The sequence below is a fragment of the Musa acuminata genome, chromosome BXJ2-5 (genome assembly GCF_036884655.1).
Source record: "Musa acuminata AAA Group cultivar baxijiao chromosome BXJ2-5, Cavendish_Baxijiao_AAA, whole genome shotgun sequence".
Lineage (NCBI taxonomy): Eukaryota > Viridiplantae > Streptophyta > Magnoliopsida > Zingiberales > Musaceae > Musa > Musa acuminata.
This window is the reverse complement of record NC_088342.1, coordinates 40,036,685-40,060,857: the sequence shown is the minus strand read 5'-3', so window position 1 is coordinate 40,060,857 and position 24,173 is coordinate 40,036,685. Positions and strand designations below refer to the sequence as shown.

Sequence of the window (24,173 nt, the reverse complement as noted above, 5' to 3'; positions counted from 1 at the left end):
TGAAGATAGCATAGAGCTATCTGCCAACAAGTCTTCCATCCATGAGAAAAATATCAGCAACGAGAAGCCGACTGTGCACGGAAGTAGAAAGAGTCAATTGCTTGTTCACACGTGCGGAGGTATCGCTAATAATAATAATTATTTTTGCTTATTATTTTTATATTCCTCTCTTTCTGTTACTTTATTATCTAGAAAAATAATTGGCTACAAGTAGTCCTACATGCGGCTTGTCATATTTGGATTCACCCAAGCAATCATACAATCAAATAAGAACAGCAAATGGAGTTCAACGAAGAAGAAGATGGATTGGTTTGGAAGAATATTGAACTCACACTGTGTTCACGTCACAGAAGATGTGAAACGTCCACAAAGAAATAGCTCCACTTGTAGGAGGAAATCATGTCGAACAACACATCCTACGAAGGAAGCAAGCTCGATTCCAAGCCACTGAGAGAGCATCCACCACCGCCACACATACCGAAATGGCAGCGGCGGTTGACTACGACAGGTCGGAGGAGCTGAAGGAATTCGACGGCACCAAGGGGCTCGTCGACGCTGGCGTCACTAAGCTCCCTAGAATCATCTTCATCCACTCGCCGGACGTCCTCGCGGGCCCGTGCGCCCACCGGTCTCCGAGTCCCCGTCATCGACCAAGCACGCGGACCCGTCGCTCCTGAAGTTGCTGGTGGAGGACGAGCTCGGCGGCCGGAAGGTGCTTCACCAGGACCAGTGGGTGGACGTGTCGCCGATCCCAGGAGCAGTAGCAGTCAACATGGGCGATCTCCTGCAGGTATCTCAAATCTGACTGCTTACTACTTGAATTGGACTTCTTCATTCGCCTGCTTTGATGGGTTCTGTAGCACATCAGCAATGGGAAGTTGAAGAGCGTGGAACAGTTTTGATAAGAATAATTCAAATAGTTAGGATTAGATAAAATAAAAAATTAAAATCTATATTAAAATAAATAGATGACAGTGAGAATATTTATTGAGATATGATAAATTCTTTTATTATTTTAAAAATTATGCTCTATCTTTTGATCAATATAAACAGGTATTTTTGGATCAATCCATACATTTTTCTACTATTCTCTTTTTTTTCTCCTTGAATTTTTATAGAAAAGCCAACATAATAAATATAGTATGAGTCTGATTAGAAGAAGTTGAGTGCATCTATCATAAAATATTTTCAACGACATAATAATTAAGTCTATCACATTAAGTCATGAGATGAAATTTCATAGTCATACAATTTGTAACATCAAAATACATCATAAATTTAATTTTTATTATTAAATAAAAAAATAGATAAAAAAGGTAGATATTGAAATAAGTATTTCTAATTTAATTGTTCTTGATAATTATTAATTTTGGACTATTAACATGAAAATTTTATTTATTTCATAAATATTATAGAATTTGGTAAAAGATGGTTTTATTGAGTATGATCTACAAGATCCTAATATTACTGAGGATCAAAAAAATCAAATGAATAAAAATATGTAAACGGATGCAATAGTTCTCTTCATACTACATCAATGAATTCTTATTTCCTAGAATCATGACATCAACATTAATAGAGGCCTATGAAGATACTAAAAAGTATGTTTGATGGCACAAACAAAGTAAAAAGTTTAAAGCTTCAAATAGTTCTACATAAATTTGAAACTTTTATGATGAAATATTCTGAATTTATCGTTAGTTTTTTCTTGAAAGTCTTTTTTATTGTGAACCAAAACGAGATCTTATGGTTAAAACCTAAATGATCAAATTGTATTATAAAAATTTTTACGAAGTTTATCTCCAAAAATTGATATAATTTTTATAATTGTAGAAGAAGCTAAGGATATAAGTACATTATCAGTTGATGAATTAATGGGCTCCTTCTTAGTTCATAAACAAAAAGTGAATAGATCTTCGAATAAAACTTCAAAACATGCATTTTCAAATGAAAAATTCAAAACCTAGATCTTAATGGAAAGATAAAAAAAATAGAGTTCGCGATTGATCAAATGAGGGTTAGAAGAACTCGGTAACAAAGAAACTCGTCAATATTTTTACTATAAAAAAATAGACAATTGAAAAAAAAATTATTGGTATTAAAATAAAAATCAAAATATTCTTCTCTATTCTTATTCTAAAAAATCAAAATAGTATTTAAAAAGATTATTGGAATAAAAATCACACAAATTATTATGAGGAAAATAATAGTAAAAAAAGGATGAAAAAAATATTTTCTTTATAGCATCTAACGAAGAATTATATATCTGCTTAGTAATTATATGATAGGAGACAACAATTTGTTGAATCTCGTATTTTGATGATGAAACTACTTGATATATGTTTATGATTTAATCTGTATTTTGAGTGACGCAGGATGCTTCGATCAGGATGAGACAATTAAAGCAGGAAAATCATGTTATGCCAGAGGAACATGTCAGAAGATTGGACGTCGGGCCGGTGGATCGATCGACGTATCGACAGAAGGCTTCGGGCCGTGGACTCGGGCATCGGGCCAAGAAGAGCGGGTATTGTGCCAAGGATATCGGAGTTGCGGAGTCAACTGGCCGATTGGGCAATAGGCTGCAGGAGAGGACGATGCGCCGAAGAATCGGACGAAACATCGAGGGACCAATGACATGCCGAACAACTTGGTTAATTGCTTAGGATTAATTGTCTCGATCGAAGTTTTGTTTTAAGTGTGCAGGATTAACTACGATGAAAGTAAGATATGCAGCATGAGTTACGCTGGAATCAAGACAAAGATCACGTTGGGAGTTCGAGAGTTCGACAGAAGTTCAGACAATCGTCGGAGGTTCTATGGGAACAAATCCGAGAAGTCCGTGAGCTTGCCAAAGAAGCTCGTCGAAACTCGCCAAGTGGATCATCGCAAGTCCAGGAGTTTGCCGGAAGTCCGTAGGAGCATCACCGAGGGTTCATCGGATGATCAACGGAAGTTTGCCGGAAGCTATAAGGGTTGTATGAGTTGAAAGTTCTTCTTCCTTTTTTCTTCCAAGTTCTAATCTGTTAAGAGAGGAAAGGAAATTCTGTAAGGGTTGTCTCCTAAGCCCGTCAAAAGGAGTGAAACTGTAAAAGGGTGGTTGGCCTTCGCCTATTGAAGGAAGGCCTCTAGTTGACGTCGGTGACCTCGTCGGTGGAGGAAGCCAAAAATGGAGTAGGTCAAGATTGATCGAACCACTCTAAATCTCGGTTTGCATTTACTTTGAGCATATTATCTTTACTGCAAACCTCCTCAAAAGCTTACTACTTTTTGCGCATATACGATCGTGTTTCAAGCTCTGCATTTTCCGAATCGGCGTTTAGACGTAAATCATTTTTATCGTACAAACATCATATTTCAGTTTGCGTTTACGTTCTGATTTCTATCATAACTGCAAACTGCCTTTATATCTTTGCTTTAACTACATCTTGCTTGGTTACAAGTTAAAGTGATTTACGAATCAGATTTTCTACCGAAATCGCTCATAAGGTTTAAGTTAAAGAAAAACAAATAATTATCATGAATACTAAATTTGATAAAAAAAAATATTAATGATTTAATATTTATTCTTAGTTTAAAATAAAATCTTGTCGGTATAGGACAACTGATGAGAAAAAGTATATTATGTTATTTTTTATGTAAAAAATACTTGATTTATGATAAAAAAAATTAAAAAAATTGATAGAGGATGATAAAAAATAAAATTTATTCCTTATTATCTTTGAATTTCTTAGTAGTGCTACTGTAATTGATGAATCAACGGTATGACATAAAAGTTATGATCATATCAAATTTTTATAGATCTATACAAACTATCTCATAGGATGATTATGAGATCAAATGTCATGACATAGGTTCTGATAATTAGGAAACTATTGCTAACGAGAGGCGCAAAGGAAAAGGATAAGGAAAATGATCCCAGATTTCACTATTTCTGAAGCATGTCCATCTTCTGCCCTAGTAATATCTTCTGAGATCACGGTCGAAGTTATGATGTTCAAATAAAATGATGGAATAGGAAATAGATGAGGAGTGAAATCTAGCAAGTATGACGAAGTGGACATCAAACTGCTTAGTGGCTCCAATGATGATGTCGGTCGAGAAATGCAGGAAAGTATGATGCTAGATAAATTGAAAAAGGCCTATAGATACATACATATATCTTTGCACTTAAATGATTCTGAAACTACATTTCGATAAGAATCTTTCATCTGCCCGCAATGTGAATGATAAACTTGATACTTATTCAACCAAATGTAAAACGAAATACAACGAGGATTATGCTGTGACACCCGCTGTCCATAATACATCTTTTTCTGAGGTGGTACAGAAGCCAGAATCCACAGCTTTGGATTTACCTGACGATAGATTAGCATCTGCAATAAGCAAGCTTAGGGCAGAAGGAGAAGCCTTTGCTGGAGAACCTAGAAAAGACACCCGATGCAAAGCATGTCGAAGGAACATACATAGAAGTCTCTAAGTATGTGAAGAAAGCTAAGACAGAGAAAAGAAAGATGAAGCCTATGATCGAAGACATATAGTCTCGTTTCAGCCTCGAGTAGAGATGCTGATGGTTGGTGGTTTACTCATGTCCTTATCATGCTTTCAGAAACAATGTGGGCAAATATCACCTTTAAACCCAATAAATTATTCGAGGACATGCTTGGTTGTGATGATGATACCTGTGTTTTGCTGCTTCCTACACCTTCATGAAGGAGACGAGCCTACATGTCACTGCAAAACATTGAATTGATTGTTCTCCAATATACAGTTCATTTGACCATGAAAATATTACTGTAACCCAACCATTCCCCATCCTCGCAACTCTGGTTCAGATGAGATTACCACTGACATCGCATTCATCTGTTATCATATAGCAGCAAGTCTTACCTGTTCCAAATGTAAGTGGATAAGATCTGATTGAAGGAAAAGGAGGCTGGTGATGTTGAATGCTGTGCACTTCTCTTCATCCTCTCTGATACGAGTTTAGTAACACAGTATAAGCAACGGAAGCTTACACACGTCGGTATTCGCCATGACATAGCCATTTGAACTCCAAAAGCTATAAAGGCCAATGCACCAAATCCCACATACAGAGAACTGACGACAGCCAAAACCCACTCCGGTTCAACTGCGGCACCATCGCCTATTAGAAATGAAGAGAGAGAGAAAGAGAGAGAGGGGAATGTACTGCTGCCAAAGGCAAGTTGGGCTGGATGAGGTCCCAAGTTGATGATGTTCTGCACGAAGGGAAAACTCCAAAGGGATAGGAACTTGCGGAGATGGAGATGGAGATGGTACGAAAGCCAAACCTAAGCCATGCAACTCTTTTTGACCTCAGCCATGCTTGGCTTTACTTAACCCAAAGCATGTTTCCATTGGTTTAGATGATTAAAATACTAAGATCCCACTTAACACACGGATAGGAAACATCATCTCTACATAAAAATAATTTCATACGATTATTCTATTTTATTAATACAAATGAATAGATATATATTATTTAAATTTATTGGTTATTTTTATTTTGGAATGATCTAAATATTGAATTAGGTTAAATCGATTCAATTGAATGTGTTTGAAAAAGAAGCAAAAAGAGGAAAAAGGAGAAACACTTTTCCGGAAAATAACCAAAACAAAAATCTTCTGTCAGACAAAAAACTCGAGAGAGAGAGAGAGAGAGTGACAGGTTAAAACATTCAAATTTGAATCTCATATAATATGATGTCTAGCCTTACATATTGAATTATATGATGTATATGATGAATGTGAATATTATGTTAATTAAGTAAATGATGAAGAAATTATAAAACCTATCAAATATGAATATTAATTATAAAAAATAAATAAAATATATTAGAAAAATTGCATGCATAATGTGTAAATGTACCTATTTCACTCACTCACATATTAAAGTTCATTGACTCAGAGTGTCTCACCCACATTTATCCCTACCCTATTCATACGTCTTTGATATAATATTACGGTATTGTACGTTGTTGTGTATATATAACATACCCAGAACCTTCTCTCTCCATGTGCTGCTCTTCTTCCCAAGTGTTTCCCTCCCTCCCTCCCTCCTCTGTCTCCTCTCCTCGTTTAAGCGGCCTCCGCAACACTTCCCTCATCTAATTATGACTCCCTGTGTTCGGAGGAAGGCGAAGAAAGAAGGAATCCAATTCCGCTACTCTGCCGTCGTGTTTGGAGAAGCAAATTGAGGCGGAATTACAACTCCCGACGCTATCCCCTTCCTGGTGTTGTCAGTTTTTGTAGGCTATCCAAGTCGCCGTGTGTCGAATCCCGGAAGTACGAGTTTGCGCTACTCTCCAGTGTTGGCTGGAGGTCAATCGTGCTCGGATTGGAATGGAAAAGATGAGATCTTGGGAATCGAGGAGGTGAATGAAAGATTCCAATTTTTCATCCTTCTGAGCTGGCTGTGTATGACTTGAATTCGTGCTTGTTTTAGGCTGCTGATTTCGTAGTAAAGATTGGATTTTTTTGCCCTGCGAAAGCGCTCAATTTTCCTTTTGCTTGTTTGCTTCTTCGCAGAAGACGAAGCCTTGTTTGAATGCGATCGGAGGCAGAGGAAGAGTCAGGAGAACGCTAGATCTCGCCAGCCGCGGATAGACAATATGCGGACTTCCGTCGCTGCCGCCGCCGCCAACACCGCCAAGAAGAAGCAGATGAAGAAGAAGAAGAAGAACGGGTCGAAGCTGCCGCCGGATGGCGGTGCCTCTACCGCCACCGTCGGGATCCTCTCCTTCGAGGTTGCCAGCGCCATGTCCCGCGCCATCGGTCTTTACCGCTCCCTGTCCGAATCGGAGATGGCGCGGTTCCACTCCCAGACCCTCACCGCCTACGGCGTCAACCACCTCGTCTCCTCCGACGAACCCTTTCTTCTCTCCCTCGCCCTCGCCGAGAAGTTGGACGACCTCAACTGCGTCGCCGCCGTCGCCGCCCGCCTGGGCCGCCGCTGCTCTCATCCCGCCCTCGTTGGCTTCGAGCACGTGTACTCCGACCTCCTTGCCGGCCGCGTCGATCCTTCCGGCCTCGGCTTCCTCTCCAGGGACATGGCCGGGACCATCCGCAAGATGGAGCGCTTCGTCTCCTCCACCTCAGCTCTCTACGCCGAGCTGGAGGTTCTCACGGAGCTGGAGCACGCTGCCAAGAAGTTCCACCAGAACCCTGCCCACCACGCGAGCCGCCAGGCCTTCGACCAGAAGATCCAGTGGCAGCGGCGAGACGTTAAGCACTTGCGTGACTCCTCCCTTTGGAACCGAACTTTCGACAAGGTCGTCCTCCTCCTCGCCCGAGCTGTCTGCACTATCCATTCTCGGATCTGCCTCGTGTTTGGGGATACAATCGGCACCCTGGATTCCCTAGTTTGTGATCAAAGTTGTCAGCTTTCAGACCAAATTGTTAGTCCAGTTCAGTACCCAATTCATTCAGGGTCCCTAAGATCAGGTTCCCTGGATAGCAAGTCTGTGAAGATCCCTGCCGTGGCTTCTGATGCTGTCACTGGTGTTAATTTCCGGGGAGAGGGTCTCCGATTCCACTGTGGAGCAAGTCCTGGGCGCCTTTTCATGCAGTGCCTCAGTTTAGGCAGCTCTGCTCTATTGAAGGATAGCAATGAGCAGTCAGAGAAGGAGAGTTGCCTCAGTCGGCCTGCAATTGGTGCTTTGGTTCCATTTGGTGATGAAATAGTGCAGAATACAAGTGGAAGAAGATCAAAATTTGGGCCAAGGAGTGACGTAATGATGCTTGCGGCACCCTCCACCGTGGGTGGATCAGCTCTTGCATTGCATTATGCAAACATCATAATTATCATTGAGAAGTTACTAAAGTATCCGCATTTGGTTGGGGAGGATGCAAGAGATGATTTGTACCAGATGTTGCCCTCGAGCTTAAGAGCAGCTCTTAGAAAGAGCCTGAAGTCGTATGTGAAGAATTTAGCTATTTATGATGCTCCACTTGCACACAATTGGAAGGAAGCACTTGCTAAAATCTTGAGCTGGCTGCTACCCATGGCTCATGATATGATTCGTTGGCAGACTGAGCGGAACTTTGAGCAACAGCAAATAGTGTCGAGAGAAAATGTTTTGTTGCTTCAGACTTTACATTTTGCTGACAGGGAGAAGACAGAGGCGACTATTTGTGAGCTTCTGGTAGGGTTGAACTATATTTGTCGGTATGAACAGCAGCAAAATGCTTTACTGGATTGTACAAGTAGTCTGGACTTTGATGATTGTATGGCATGGCATATGCAATACGTTTCTCAGCTCCACTTGTAATTCATCAAGATTTAAAGAAAAATGTGGTATTTGGAACTTTACCTTTTCCTATTTCTGCATCCAGCAAAAGCAAAAGAGTTGCTGATTTTTCTTCTCTAAGGTACAAATTCTTATTTCTAATGGATATGAATCTTCTGTTCAGAATTCAATGATTATGCTTATAGGAATTTCACATTTTCATTCACTGTGATTTTTCACGACTGTCACATAGTTAAATTTTATGTGTATTCCTTTCAGCTTTTATATCTGTTTGGTAAACTTACAAGACGGGTACACCATAATTCTCATTTACATGGTAAGTTTGTTTGCTTGTACAACTTATACATGTTTCAACTTTTATGAATTCACTAGCAAAAACATGGTTGATTGGAATTGATACTCGTAGAACTAAACTATGCATAGTTAAATGACAACACTTATGCTTAGTGTCTACCTTACTCTTTATAAGTTCCTTATTTCATGGTTTGCCAATCCCTCAATAAGTATATTTTTTTAGCCATAGAGATGGAGAACGTCCTCCAGCTTCACATATCTCTATCATCTTCCCTCAATTATATGGCTCTGAATATGATGTATCACCTGACAATAATAAGCTTATGAAAGAAAAAGTATCATTTAGGATATACAATCTCATAGTTCTACAATCTAAATTCCTCTGGTCCTTGTACTTGTTTTTCAGATAGGTATTGCAAACATGAATATTAGGCATCATTCAGCAGTCAGGTGCCTTCTCATAGGAGGATTTTAAATGTTAATATTTCTAATTTTCTTCTCTACCTACTTTTATAATCCATGAAGTGTTTTTTGTGCATCGACGAACAGTGAAACAGGTCCCTATGTTTATCTAAGTAGCAGTGGACTATGTTTGTCTTGCAAGTTGGTAAATAATGAAGGATTGAGGTGCTAATGAGCTGACAGCAGGCGAGGGAGCTGCCAGTTTCCTTTTCATCACAAACAAACATACTTTCCGGTATATCCTTTTCATGGGTTTGTGATGTTGACTTAACATTCTTCTATCATTGGCCTATGGTGATACAAAATTGTGCGGCACCTGTTTGTGGAATGTTGACATGTTTTCTTCCATTCTCCACGTTCCTTTGGTAATAATCCACTAATGAAACATCTCTTTGTATTATAAATGTCCATTATTTGACCTCTTTTTAAAATCTCCAATTCAATTAATAATATAGCATTGAGCCTTCTCTCGTCCGTGGACTGTAATATATTTTCATGCCTTAATAGCTATGAATCTTTCTAGTCAGTTGCATTTCATCCCAGTAGCAGCCATTTGTTGTAGCATAATGACAGTAGGCAACAGTTTAAGAGCAATATCGAGTATGTTCTGCTATGGTTCTAAAGGAAATGGATACATGCTAATTGATTCCCGACATTACTAAGCCAGTAATATTGAATGTTTGGTTAGACTGTTGAAAACCTTATTTTCAGCATAAAATCTGATTTATGGTAGATTTTGATGTAACTTTTGCTTGTGTCTCAGGTGTTTGTAAGATTCAGCTAGCGATGACCATTGTGAACAATGAGGTTTTGCAAACACTATCGGTCCTTCTTGATGAGCGATTAACTATGGCAAGGCGGTCTCTACGGTTGCAAGACTTGTGTGTCTTTTGTTAATAACATACACATGCTCACAAAAATATGGTGTCTAAGCAATTGTTAGTGATAGCAGAAGTTTTTACATGGCAAAAATGTTGGTGTTCGTTTGTTTGACTTGTGGGTTCTCAGAAGCGACCAAGCATTCAACCTGGCCCTTTTACTCCAATTCAAACATTTGAATTGGAGGCAGGTGCTGCTGGCCACAGATGTTATGGTGTATTATTCATGCATGACAGTGCAGCTTCCTGTTGTTAAATGTTGGGCCCAATTGGTTGAAGCCATTAATGGTGGAATTAAAGCTGGATAGAGACTGGGAGGAGTGGGTAGGAGGAAGATGAGCATTCTCATGTGCTAACCTTTGATGCTGAATTAATGGTGCATTAATGTATTTTCTGTCAGATGATGGCCAGCTGCTGCTCAGTTTTGTTGCAGGAGTCTACAGCATGTTGGGCTCCATTTCCTACCTTCTCTGGCATCTTCTTCCTTTGAACACGATAGATTGTTCGTTCTGGGAGATTAATCCATCAAACTAATGGCATAGTTTGCTCAGGAAATCTTGGTTTTCTCTGATGATTCAAGCAGGTTTACTCAGAGATTATCTCCTCTTTTATTATTGTTTTCTAATCTCATGATTTAGTTTCATATTAGAAATGAGTTAAAATTTGAATTGATTTATAAGAGTACGATGAGTTTACTATTTTGAAAACACACATAGTTTTCGGAATAATGCAAATCTAATGATATTGGAACAAGAAATAGAAATTTCGAAGAAATTAATGATATTGGACTAAGGATATTCATTGCACCGTATAAGTGTTCCTTAAGAAGTACTTAATGTATGATTAGGCTTTGATCCTTCTATCATTAAGAATGTGATAAGAAATTCTAAAAAATCTAAAAAATAGACGGGAGAAATAACTCCCAAAGTAGAACTCAAGAGTGAATCAATAGTTTAAAGATGTCTTAAGAATCATACAAGGAAAAAAGGAAAAAAAAATATCAAACGAGATATTATGTTTTTCCATTAACGTTTCTACAGAGTGCATGCGAAGAGAGAGAGAGAGAGAGAGAGAGATACTCATAGCTAGTTCTGAGAGTTTCATCTACTTCTGTCGCAATGGTGGGTCAAGCTTTGGTAAATGATTAGCCTCACACGAATCATGAGCATTTCACATGAACGACTGCTCCCTGAGAAGACTGCATCTGTTCCTATCTTCACAATGATCATCATTGCATGCACGGGTGGAGGTCTAAGCCTTCTGCTTCTCATTGCAAGTCACTTTACGTTCCTTTTCTGCTACGTATGCATGCCATGCGGAGGCTGCGTGTGGCTTTACGAGGCGATGCATTTGGTCGAATCATGCGACAAGCGTGCACCCCTTTTGCAGCAGCCCGCAGTGAAGCTTTCGAAGGGAAACGCAAGTAAAAAAGCAGAGGGCCGATGGGTGCCGGCCGCCGTGCAAGCAGGCATGTGGTCGTGTCTCTGTCACCGGCTTGGTTCGATCTCGTGAATCGAGTCAATTAAGTGGGCCGGAGTGAGCCTATTAAAGGCCCAAATTTTAAGGGATAAGCTTGGGCTTCAGGGCCCGAACTTGGCCTGAAATCTCCTCTTTTACGAAGTATTATCATTTGTTATGATCCGATTAATTAGGATATTTGACCAAATTGACCCGACCCGTTCTTTTTCGGTTCAAACTTCCTTCAACGCGACCCGACCCGACCCATTCTTCTCCGACCCAAACTTCCTCGCATCCATCCACAGCATCACTGGACGTCCCTTCCTATTCTAAGCGTACTAATCACCGTTCAACAAACCCGTCTTCTGCGGTTTCCATTGCAACAAACCCTTCCGAATCGGCGAACGCCACGTGGCCAGCGCGTAGGATGCAGCGCGTTCCGCATATAAAAGCCGGTGGGGATAACTCCGCTACCCCTTTCTTCGTCTTCGCGGTTCACACCACCGACACCGCTGCATTTGGGTACTGCGAGGTAACCCGAACCCTAGAATTGTTGTCGATGGATATTGTTGCGTCCTAAGACACAGGCTCGTTAATCTGTTCATATGTCTTGGATCGAAGGTCTCGCCTTTCCTCCTGTTTTCCCCTGTTCTCGTTACATTTCGGAATGGGATAAGTCGAATCTTGGTTTGCCTTTTGCGTGGGATCTGTCGAATTGATTGGTGTTGTGAATGAGTTATCACCGAGAATAATTACGATTTAGGAATTTAAGTGCTTCGAGTTCTCGTTGATCAACTAGTGTTGTGATTTGAGCTTTCTTGGATGATTTGTTGTCTGAATTATGGGGGTTCATAACTCAGATTTTATCATAGTATGAGTTGTAGAACGACGAGAAGACCTTTGAATACACGTTATTTGTTCGATTAAGAAACGGTTCCAGAATGAATTGCTATTTGCAGCTATTGGTTCCTTTGCGATGTTATTGTTGCTAACATTTTTTTTTTTTTGCTAAAGATGCAATTTTGTATCCATTTATTGAAACGGCCACACCTCTGGCGCTGCATTTGTGGCCGTCGCGGAATATACGGAACGTTAAAAAAGCAGAAGATATCAGGATAAATAATGGAATTCTCTGAATTCACCAAAGTTATGAATTTGAGAAGGTACGTCCGTCATTTTATTTTGTTTCCATCCAAGGATTTGCTTCGAGGACTAGCTTTTGCGAGATTTTATGACAAAAATTAACTTTTTTTCATATAAAGCGCTCCACAGTTCGCTTGCCCTGTTTCTTTGTGCATTAATTATTCGGTTAATCTCATGGAAGTTCATATGAACAAACTTTTTAAAGTTTATGGCTATTTCATATGTTCATATTTTTGCCTTTCAATTATTAGTAGAATCGTCTTTTGGTCTTTGCATTTGTTATTTAACAATATTTTTGGTAAATTTTAAATTGAAACTGATCGCACTGCATTTTAGTACATAAAGAGACATGAATCTTGTTTATGCATGTCAGCGCAGTTGTGGCTTGTCCTATAAATTTCGAACTATAGTATATGTTTATACTCAAACTGGGACTATGTCTCAAGTTGTTGAATAATGGATCACAGCAGCTCAATTTTAGAGCTGATCCTTAAGTGGTTGACCAATAACAAATTGGCACCAATTTTATGCTGTATGCTACTAGAGAAAACTTTGAATCTCTTTATAGTTTCAAGAGGAAAACTAGTGATGGACAAACCAAAGAGCATCATTAGAGTTGAAGGACTTGAAGAATGATGTTGCGTTAAATTAACAACGAGTTTTTTTTGGAGAAAGGGAATTAGGCCCACTTTATGCCAAAACAGAAATTATTAGTATAAAAATATGTGCTTGCCAGCAGCAGCAATTGAATTTAGCATTTTGGCTGTTAAAGATTTTCAACGCATTAAGTGGACCGCTTTTATAGAAAGCTTGAGTTTAGGCCATGGCACAAACTTGACTAAAATGCATTGAGCTTCATTAGTGATGCTCTAAGTGTAGCTTTTTTATTACATACGGTAGCTCATATGGTGTGTTCCTTGATAGTGGCATATTCGACATAAAGGAAAGAGTTAATTCATTTTTTGAATTGCATTGCCTATTAGCACTTTGGCAGTATTTTTTTTGGATCTTCAGAAAAATTTGTACTTTATTCTAGTATTTTAAATAAGTCCTTGAATTTGTCACTTCTTATCTTATGTTTAATTTAACTGCTTGCAGAGACTATCAAAGCAACAGAGCTGCTCTGTTTGATAGCATTGAGGAGGGTGGCATTCGGGCCTCATCTTAATCCTCTCATGAAATTGCTGAGTATGACTAAGATAAATATATTGATGGGTTGCAAGATAGAGTGAATTTTTAAAAAAGAGTAGGTCATTTACAATATTTTATTTGATTTTTTGGTAAATATTTCCTGACTCATTATATTTTATCAAGTCCTACTCAAATTTCTCTTGATAGAACTGTTGGACCTGTTGTTTATCTTGTAAATATATTTCATAGATATTGTGATTGATATTAGAACAAACATCTTTCTTAAGATTGGAAGCTTCTTGATGGACCTGTGCTTTTTTTGGTTTTGTGATGTGTTTGAGCTGTTACTTCTTCACTGCCACTGGTGACAGTTCTTTTTTTGTTGGGTGAGGACCGGTGACAGTTATTTTAGTTGATGCTTGGGTTTAAACTTGACACCCCAGCTTCAGTCATATTTTTATGATCTACCTGGTCATGTTCTTCCAGATTATTAGAATTTTGCTTTTGATGATGAATGTGTAAAATATTCTTCTTTAGAGCTGTTCCATATGGACTGATAAGAGATACTCTGCTGTTTCTTTGTCCAGAGATACCTATTTAATGCTATAATGTTTGATCTTCAGAACTCTGAGCCCTGCTAAGGAGTCATGCTTCATATTACCCAGTTGAAGACCTTAATATTGGTGGCATATCTTTGGTCAATATGCAAATGTTACACTCTATGATTAGATCTTGTTTTTTTTCAAGATCACCCTAAATATTTTGCCCTTCTCATTATTTCTAAAATTGTCACAAATTTACTTAAAAAGTTTTATTTAGCTATCTAAAGAGAAAATATCTTCTAATTTTCCAGTTTGTGTATCCTTTTCTTATTTTCATTTAATTGCATCTCTTTTATTTGAGTTTGGTAATTCAATTAGTTTTTCATCTTCTGAAACATCAGCAGTTTAACAGAGAAATTATGCCTTTGTCATTTATTTTTATTGCAACAATCATCTCAATCATTTCCTTTTTTTTGTGACACAGTTGATGCCTATTTATCTATCTTAACATGCAGCGATAAGGAATTTAATTATCTTAGAAAACTTGGATATTTGTTGATATTACATTTTAGTTATTATGATCATCTTGGTGTGAAGTTGATGGGAAATACATGAAGAAGTCGAGATCCATAATCATGCCTTGGACCAAATGGTATGTGCAGGGCACATGGGGGCTTCTCACTCTCTTGTTCTTTCTCTAGCAAAGTATCCAATTGTGATTTCTTGGTGTTGGTTTTAGGGTCATGACATGGATACTTCCAGCGGAGTCCTTTCTGGAACAGTTGATCGATTCAAGATGGTAAATACACTTCACATCTGTTCATTGGGTTTCTACTTCTGTTTTTGGCCAAAATTAAATTTTCTTCCTTAGGTTTTTGAGAGAAAGTTGAATTGCAGAATGGCTACACTTGTGATCTCTTTCCTGGTGCTCTTCTTACTCATGTATTACCTAACCAAGTAGAAATCTTCAGCTTTATAGTACACAAGCAGATTGTTGGTCCTTCTAAAGTGATTTATTGCGACTGTAGCCCTCACGCGTGATTTCCTTTTGCGTACTATTACTGTATATGTGAAATTGACACCTTAGATGTTGAATCTTGTGAGGTTGAAGACTAAGAATGAGTCCTATCATTTTCAGGTCTTTTATCTTGTAGTCCTATCATTTTCCTGTTGAACGTTTTAGAATCTTAATAAAGATGATGAATTACTTGAATGATTGTGATAGGATGCTTGATCCTGCCAACAATTTTGGAAGGTATCTGAAATGTGTTGTTGATATGTTCACGTCGAATCAACGAAACCAATAAAGTCGTAAGTCTTAATTATTTGTGCTGATCATATAAATTTTTTATCGCTCCAGAAATTTGTAAAACGTCATATGTTTAGTTAAATTTAGAGTATTTAAATTTTATTTATAATTTTTATTAAGAGTTTTTTAGTTTTTCTTTGTCTTTCCTTATATCATTAATATTAATTATTTTATTTTTTTTCTAACTATCGTATATATAGATCTCCTAAGCACATGTTTATACTATCTTAGATGATGAATTACTTAAATTATTATGATAGGATGCTTGATTTTGCTTATAGTTTATCTTAAATGTGTTATTAATATGTTTACGTGGAAAGTCTTAACTATTTAGGATGACTACATGAATTTTTTGTCACCTTGAAACTTTTATCTATAGTTTTTATTAAATTTTTTTTAGTCTTCCATTACCTTTTTCTCACATCATTAATTTTAATTAGTTTATTTCTTTTAACTACTGTATGTATGTATGTATGTGGAGCCTCTTTAAGTATTTATGATTGATTTTTGATTGGAAATGTTGCAAATAACACCATTGATATCTATCTATAGATATGCAAAGAGAAGAGAAATGAGACCCTAAGAGAACATTTAATTCTTAATTTCCTCTAATGAAACTACCAAAAACATTTAATGTTTTCTCTTTATCAACATTTCATTAGCAATTTCTCTTAATCACCATTGATATCCAGTTTCTTGAGAAAAAGTAATCGTGATGGGTAGTAATGCAAATCTTTGTTACAAGTCATCTCTTGTAAGCTGAACAACTTCTCAAATTGAAAACTCTGCATCAGAGAAAAAGGATTCGAATTAATTTACCACCAATTAGATCTTCCTCATAGCGACATTCTGAATCCTTCAATTGACTTCATGTTGTTGCTGAGAGACTAAAGGAAGGACAGAGATCCTGCAGTCACTGCTCTATAAATTCTGCTAAGAACTATATATATATATTTGCAGGGGGCGTGGAAGAGATGGGCTGTTCTTGAAGTGAATGGAGTTGAAAGCAGCAGAGTCTGAGTGCGTTGAGACTCGATCTCTCACGAGCATCTCTGGTGGAGGATTGGGACGACGAGGCTTGAGACAGGGACGTGCTTCCCACCTTCCCATGCGCACGCGGCCCTACACGCGAGCAATGAGGTAAACAATTACCATCTCTCTCTCTCTCTCTCTCTCTCTCTCTCTCTCTCTCTCTCTCTCTTACACTGTTCTATTATTTCTCTTTGCACCACCCTATGGCAACAACTAAAGAACGTCCCACCAGTAAACTATTCCATGTACACCCCATCCGCATCTCTCTCTCTCTCTCTCTCTCTGTCACACACACACACACACATACGATTGGAAGATATGACCTCGCTTTCTCCTCTCAGTGAGTGGCCAGGTTTTCTTAATTACTACCACTTGGCTGCTGCTTCTGTGTAGACCGAAAGAAGAGGAAAAGGGCAAACTCCCGTTTCTGCCCTCCTCTGTGTGAGAAGATCGGCGTGGAATTCTGTTTTAGGTAGTAGATGTTGAAGGTTCTTCTTGCCTCCTTCCTTGTCCATCATGTAGACCAAACCCAATTCCCTCATCCCTCTCCCTCGCCTCTTCCGGTGGATGACATACAAACTGACTCCGAGCTGCTTCCTCTTGCTCCCACCTTCCTTCTCAATCTTCTCCAAAGAAGAAGCTTCTCTCAGTTTGCGTCCCTTCTAGTATGGTGTACAGATGAGTGGAAGAGATAGAAGCAGCAGCAGGAAAAGAGGAGTCGAAGGAGAGAGAGACTTTCCTTCGTCTTCTCCAAAGAAGAAGCTTCTCTCAAGTTTGCGTCTCTTCTAGTATAGTATACAGAGAAGAGGAAGAGATAGAAGGAAAAGGGAGATAGAGAGAGAGAGAGGGAAAGAGAGAATTTGTTAAATCTTCAGAAGCTTTTCTCAGTTTGCCTCTCTTCTAGTATATTGTACACAGAAGTGGAACGCATAAAAGCAGTAGGAAGAGAGAGAGAGAGAGAGAGAGAGAGAGAGAGAGAGAGAGAGAGAGAGTTGTAGGTTGGTAGATCTGGTGCTTTAAGCTGACAAGATGTCGAACCCCTGGTGGGCGGGGAACCTGGGACTTCCCAGAGTTGAACCGGCGTCCTCCGGTCGCAAAAAGCTGGAGGACGAGATGCAGCCCAAGGGAACCGAGCCCTTCGGCTCCCGAGCAGACGACGAGGACGACCGCGACAACAACGACGACCCCAAAGAGGGGGCGGTGGAGGTCGGCAGCCGCCGCCCCCGCGGGCGCCCCCCTGGATCAAAGAACAAGCCGAAGCCGCCGATCTTCATCACCCGCGACAGCCCCAACGCGCTCCGCAGCCACGTGATGGAGGTGGCCGCCGGGGCCGACGTAGCCGACTGCATCGCGCAGTTCGCGCGCCGCCGGCAGTGCGGCGTCAGCGTGCTCAGCGGCGCCGGTGCAGTCGCCAACGTCACGCTCCGCCAGCCCGCCGCACCCGGCTCCGTCGTCGCCCTGCATGGCCGCTTCGAGATCCTGTCGCTCACTGGCACGTTCCTGCCGGGTCCAGCCCCGCCGGGGACCAGCGGCCTGGCCGTCTACCTCGCCGGCGGTCAGGGCCAGGTGGTCGGCGGCACCGTCGTGGGGTCGCTCATCGCGACGGGGCCTGTCATGGTGGTCGCCGCCACGTTCGCCACCGCTACCTACGAGAGGCTGCCACTCGAGGAGGAAGACGAAGCCGCAGGCGCCAACGCCGGATTGCCGAGCTCACTCACGGGTGGGTTGCCCGATCCATCGTTGCTCAACATGTACAGCTTGCCGCCGAATCTAATGCCCAACGGCGGGCAGCTCGGCCACGACGCCCTCGCGTGGGCTCATGCGCGCCCCCCGCCATACTAGTTTAGCAGGAGGACGACGAAAGAGAAGCTTCTCTTTGCTTCCATGGTGTATGACGGTATTCCTTGGAGCTTTTGGCTTCTGTTTCCTCGGATGTGGTGGCGTGCAACGATGGTGTTGGTGGCAGCTTAGATGCCCTTATTAGCTTAGCATAGCCTACAATTACGTTGTACCATAGCTAATAAGCAGGAGAGATTGGGAAAGCTGGAAGAACAGCTGCTGCTGCTGCTGCTGCTTCAAGGTCTGTCTCGAGCAACTCTTTGATTAAGCTATGAAACCATGGTGGATGCCACCATTGTATAGTTTGATATGCAAAACAGGAATCACTTGAGAACTACTGTTGAGTGCAGGTTGTGTTCTACATATATTATTACTCTTCACTGATGCTCATTTTCTTCTTATGGTCAATCATTAGGGCCACTGGAGCTGCATCATTATTGCTAGGTTGACAAGTATGATTGATACTTGACACAAATCTACTTGTAGAAATATATGCACCCCAGTAGGGAGTATATGACACTAATTATAATGTTGTATACATTTGGAATCCATTTTTCTTGCATTTGAACAAAGATAGAACAATGGATCAGACTTTTCCAAACAAGAGAAGAGGATGTGGGCAATTGTTTACTGCTGGACTAAGGCAAACACATACAAGATTACAGCTTTCACAATTACAGTGAAAAGGGTGTTTTCCAGGGAAAAATATGCAGCACATCACAACCTCAAAGAGCTAATAATAATATTTGGTCAAATTTGTTGCACTAATAGAGAGTCATTTTAATCTGTTGTCATTACTACAATGCTTTGTTATTTTTTTCGGTAATTATCGGTCCATTATCTCAGTGCAATACCCAAAATACAACCTAATGTTTAACTTTTAATTATCTCGCTCGACCGTATATTCTATTGGGGTATATGTATGTATAACCCATGTATTTTCTACATTACAAAGGCATACCACATAACTTGTTGGGTTTCATATCATCATTTCTTGATAGCAAGCTTTTTCCCAACAATTGCAACATCATAACCTCATTGTCTACATATTTTGCAATTTTTCTTATTCTTAAGTTGAATATAAACTTGGGAGAAGTAACATAACAGCAAACAAAAAAGACTTTTAGTATGCAATTTTTCTTGAAACAGTATTCATTGCTCACTGAAAATAATCCTAGATTTTTCATTGATAATAAGTGACTTCATTTTGCCAATGTATAATGCTTAAACCTAATCTCTCAATCCAAATAAGCTAGCTATTGACACAGAGTGAAGAGTGGCAACTAACTAACTAAAAAGAAGAAGAAAAAGCTTGAGAGATTGAGGGCAGAGAATTCCACATAATGATCATTAAAAATTTCTAATTAATCTAAAAATCGTTTTGTTAATGTTGATGCCTCAAATAAGTGAAGAACATCAATAGGAGGATAGTTTCCCTAAAGGCGCACTTTAGAAGATGGTGGTGTTGAAAAGTCTCTCTTAATCAATAATAAATCATCATTTTTTACGTGGTCAAAAGATGCGTAGATGCCATATCGAAGGCCAATTGCGATGACTTGTGCTCCACGCCATGTTTTCGTGGAAGATATATTAATCTACTGCTGCTAATGTGGACCAAATATGTCTCATAATCTATCTTCTAGGATAATTTGTCGCATCATATATAGGGATCCAAAAGATTCAATGCATAATTTTGTGAACCTAACTTGCTTTCCATGACATAAGTTTACCACACCTACCTTATTTACCTTCTTCTATGAGTGATGCTTGTTACTCTTAGAGTTATAGTCTTCTTATCTCTTTTATGCTGGTAGAATCGATAAGTATTTCGTGATTCCTATAGTCAAATATCTTAAAATGATAAGAAAAGAAGTCATAGTGGAGAAAGAAAATCTCAACAATTAGGATTTGGTTATTCTAAGTTTTGATAAGGAAAGAACAATATGTAAGGAATATTTTTGATATCACTGAGTTTCTAGAGAGGAATATTTTCGAGAGGGTGTACAAGAAAATTTATATTTTACTGAGGATAACTCAAAGAGTATTGTAATTGATCTTATGTGATGAATAATTTGATTTTCTCTATTAACATAGAATAGATAAAAATTATCGAACCATATTAAATCTTATATTAATTTTCTAATATAATATTTTAATCATTATTATATTGCATTCTGGAGGAGTAAGAGAGAGATTCACAAACCTCTTGATTCCTGTGACTGCAAATGAATGAATGGTTCCTCACTTGGGTTTAAGGAAAGCTGTGATAAGCTACAGTAATAATCTAGCATGAACAGGTCATATGATACTAATCTTCATGCCTCAGTGTATATATAATATGAATCAAGAGCAATGGAGACATCAAAAACTAGTAGATCTTGTTCTAATCAGTCCGACCATAGAAACAGTCAACAATTGATCTCTCTGCTGAGCAAACATGGACAGTTTCTCGTCAAAGAAATGCATAATTGATGGTGTTCACAAATGAGGACACCTCAGCTTCACATGGATCACAAGAACTACTTACTTTATTCCACCTAATATTTGATTAATCAATGGCTACTTGGATGTAGCATTCCAATGGTAAACCTTCAAGTCCATCAACCCTAACAGTGAAATCATTGCATCCACTAATAATAATAACAACAACAATAAAAAACACTCTTGGATCCATTAGATTCCCCCACTTTGGTATCACTTGCTTTTCCAAGCTCAACCTCATTGCCACCTGCTACAGATTGAAAAGATATCCTTGGAACATGTAACAATAGTATTGTTATATACTGAGATAGTGGTAACCAATCGATAGGGTTCATTGCCTAAGCATAGCTTGCCATCGCATAAAGAAAAGACACAAATTTGAGTGGTCCTTTCCCTGCACTTGGTTCGTAAAAGTTGAAGAAGGAAGGAAGAACCAGTGGATCATAGCAGAAGTACATTTTTTTTTTTTCCTAATGATCTAAATTAGATTGAACTTTGAGAAGCAGTCCGCTCTTTGAATGCGATATGTTTGTCAGGAGAAAGTTGTGCATTCTTTGAGTGAGTCGATCAAGACAATAAAATAAGACCAACTGCAGTTTGGTCCAATATAATATACTTTTTTGAATCAAAATAACCTACACAAGAAGAATTCAAGTGGGTTTCTTAGTCAGAGAGAACCTGAGGATGAAGGCAAAGAGATGTGATTTCAAAGTGATGAGTGTGTCATCAACAGAGTTCAAGTGGCACCTTCCTTGTTGTGATGATATATCTATCACTAGTTTACAATTGAATTGAATTGGATTCTTATAAGTGGCCTTCAGACTCAGCCTAGCCAACGTAGAAGGAATATGTCAAAGCTTGTAATTTGGGTAGTACCATCAGATCCCTTTGCTCTCTAGATGATGCTGGAAAGAAGAGTTCAGTGGTGTAACATCTGAACACAGTTAGCTCAAATAAGTTGGAAGGAAAAGAATCAGTCTATATATATATATATTGGAGGTTAGCTCAAAAAAGGAGTTTGTAGCACTTGGGGAAGCTTTTTTTGAACTCAGTCCATGCAATCGATTACAGTCGACTTGGAAATCAATGATTTGGCTAAAAGTTGCATTAAAAAGTAACTGCAGCAATTACATTGACCAAATTGAATGTGCATCTGATCGATGAAGACATGTCTCAAAATATCTTCGACTGATTTTAACCCACCTAATGCAAAAAGGGTTCTCAACGACATGTCCATCAGCACCCGAGTCAAATTTCCATGGTTATGTTATCACTGGAAAGATCTCTAGACGTACTTCGGTGCTGTTTTGGTGGACCTTCTCCATTTTGAAGTATTAGTGGATCAACAGGTGATTGGATATATGAAAATAATCTCTCTCTCTCTCTCTCTCTCTCTTGGAATCGCAAGTTCTCTCCTGAAGTGATTCTTTGCTAAAAACTGCAGCCTAAAGTATATTTTGTTGCAGTGATAAGGGTTCTTGTGCTGGTAGTGTAGAGGTTGGTAATCATCTAACATCACCGAAGGGTTCTTGTGAGGGACTGAGCATGCCTTTTAGAATTGGTAATCATCTAACATCACCTACACACTCCCCTTCCCTGGTCATCGAAGTTCTTCTACTGTTTGGTTGAGGACCCTGATGAAGCCATAGAAGTAGCAGCACCAAATCCTTCGTTCCTCATGCATGTCCTATGAGTTGTCTTTACAGTGATGTATACGGATAAGAGAGCCAACCTCCTCGAGCACAAGGATTCTTACAGCTACTGGAATATGACCCAGCTTTGCAAGTCGGATGGCCAAATGGAGGTAGCTGTTAAGCCAAGAAGCCTCCTCGAGCAGAAGGATTCTTCTTACTTCTACCGGATATATTTGGATAAGAGGGAAGATTACTCCAACCATCATCGTCTTCCTTGAAGTGGACATAAGCAAAAGCATTCCACATTCTAAGTAAGGTTCGCAATGAGCTAACTTCTAAAAGAATCAGCAACATCCCCAGAGACGGATCCCGCAGGGTCGAAGTCTGTTACTTCCCATTTAGTGCCCTAAAAAGAAGGGAGTACAAGAAGGAAAATGGAAAATAACAATAGAACGGCAGCGAGAGAGAGAGATGATGGGATGTGGGCGTGGGGTCCGAAACAGGCTTTGGCGGAGCGCGCGGGAAAAGCAACGGTAGGGGGTACGAAGAGGGGCCCATGTCGAGTGTCGCCCGCAAAATGCGGGGAGGTTCTCTGAATGATGTGGTGTCCTTGCTCCCGCCCACCCCTTCACTCTTCCCGTTATTCCGCACCAACAAAGGCAACGGTTGATTACCAAAAACACATGCACCAGCCGGGAATCGAACCCGGGTCTGTACCGTGGCAGGGTACTATTCTACCACTAGACCACTGGTGCCGTTGCATTTTGTTTGCCAAAATAAATATCCATAGGGTTCTAAAATATCAAAGCACCAACAAGCACAGAATTTTGCCGGATTATAAGAAAAGATTTTGGGAAACTTCTTGTTAATGTTATTCTTGACCGTGGATACAGATAGTACTGATCTTTACATAGATATTCGAAAGATTTTGGATAATAAAATTTTGATATCAAAATAAATAAAATTTCAATATAAATTGCGTATGAGAACATAAAAAGTCGACCATCCCGCTTTCATCGCCTAGTATACACATACACCTCCTCCGATGTATCATGTTTTCATTAGTGTGGGTGTGCCATTTTTCGATATTGACACTCAAGTATCGAAGCACCAAAATTGCAAAATACCATTCTAACATATTGAAGGATTATATTTATATTATCTTTCACTACGACTGTAATAGAACTGTAGATGTGAATATGATATTTTCTCTTTTTTTTTTTTTGTCTGTTGTCTTTCACTACGATTATTTATTTCTTTCTCTTTTTTCCTTACTCTGTTTTTAAAAAGTGAAGAAATCAGAGTCTCGTGCCAACTCGAAGCAACAGAACACTTACTCCCATGGTCTGAGATATGCACACGACCCTGATGAGCGCAGCCGACAACTGCATAAGGTCCTGCTGGGAATGGCATTGTTGGACTCTGTACATGGAGGAGGTCGTACATTATGATAAAAGTGACGAATATCTAATCAGAACAAGAAAGACAAAAAACTGCATCTTTTTAGTCTGAACAAATTGAGGTGTAGGTCTTACAACTGGTCTCAAAGTCTGCAAAAGTTGAAAGATTTTATTTGAGATTTGAAGTCCCATATCATAAAAAGAATATTTAAACAGTTTCCTATAGCATCATTCAGGCGACAAGGTATTATGAGTTAAAAATAGGAGACTAATAAGATACTGCAATGGGTTGGAACAAAA

General features: G+C 39.3%; 2 protein-coding genes and 1 non-coding gene across 12 annotated transcripts; 2 read left to right on the top strand and 1 right to left on the bottom strand.

The window, feature by feature from the left end:
* Nucleotides 1–6,046: 6,046 nt before the first annotated feature.
* On the top strand, nt 6,047–8,342 carry LOC103985744 (uncharacterized). 2 transcript variants are annotated; one of them, XM_018825829.2, is made up of 2 exons: nt 6,047–6,395; nt 6,550–8,342. In XM_018825829.2, exon 2 carries the CDS (start codon nt 6,633–6,635, stop codon nt 8,289–8,291), a length of 1,659 nt encoding a protein of 552 aa, XP_018681374.2. In that variant the 5' UTR covers nt 6,047–6,395; nt 6,550–6,632; the 3' UTR covers nt 8,292–8,342. The 2 variants fall into 2 exon arrangements, with proteins under 2 accessions (XP_018681374.2, XP_018681375.2); XM_018825830.2 differs by having other exon boundaries at nt 6,060–6,438.
* Nucleotides 8,343–11,784: 3,442 nt separating this feature from the next.
* Nucleotides 11,785–18,692, top strand: LOC103985745 (AT-hook motif nuclear-localized protein 20-like). Of its 9 annotated transcripts, none has more exons than XR_010487095.1 (5): nt 11,855–12,525; nt 13,604–13,751; nt 14,776–14,830; nt 14,918–14,977; nt 15,076–15,391. XR_010487095.1 is itself a non-coding variant. In XM_065109446.1 (5 exons), exon 5 carries the CDS (start codon nt 17,549–17,551, stop codon nt 18,359–18,361), a length of 813 nt encoding a protein of 270 aa, XP_064965518.1. In that variant the 5' UTR covers nt 11,855–12,525; nt 13,604–13,751; nt 14,776–14,830; nt 14,918–14,977; nt 16,448–17,548; the 3' UTR covers nt 18,362–18,692. The 9 variants fall into 9 exon arrangements, 4 of the variants coding, with proteins under 4 accessions (XP_064965516.1, XP_064965518.1, XP_064965515.1 ...); XR_010487094.1 differs by having other exon boundaries at nt 15,050–15,391; XM_065109446.1 differs by lacking the exon at nt 15,076–15,391 and adding an exon at nt 16,448–18,692.
* Nucleotides 18,693–23,157: 4,465 nt separating this feature from the next.
* On the bottom strand, nt 23,158–23,228 carry TRNAG-GCC (transfer RNA glycine (anticodon GCC)). Its single transcript has one exon. It is a non-coding gene; the product is annotated as a tRNA-Gly (tRNA).
* Nucleotides 23,229–24,173: the final 945 nt, after the last annotated feature.

Bases quoted from the DNA above. Each gene is read 5' to 3' on its own strand.
- LOC103985744 (XM_018825829.2), top strand. From the start codon at position 6,633: ATGCGGACTTCCGTCGCTGCCGCCGCCGCCAACACCGCCAAGAAGAAG.
- LOC103985745 (XM_065109444.1), top strand. From the start codon at position 17,549: ATGTCGAACCCCTGGTGGGCGGGGAACCTGGGACTTCCCAGAGTTGAA.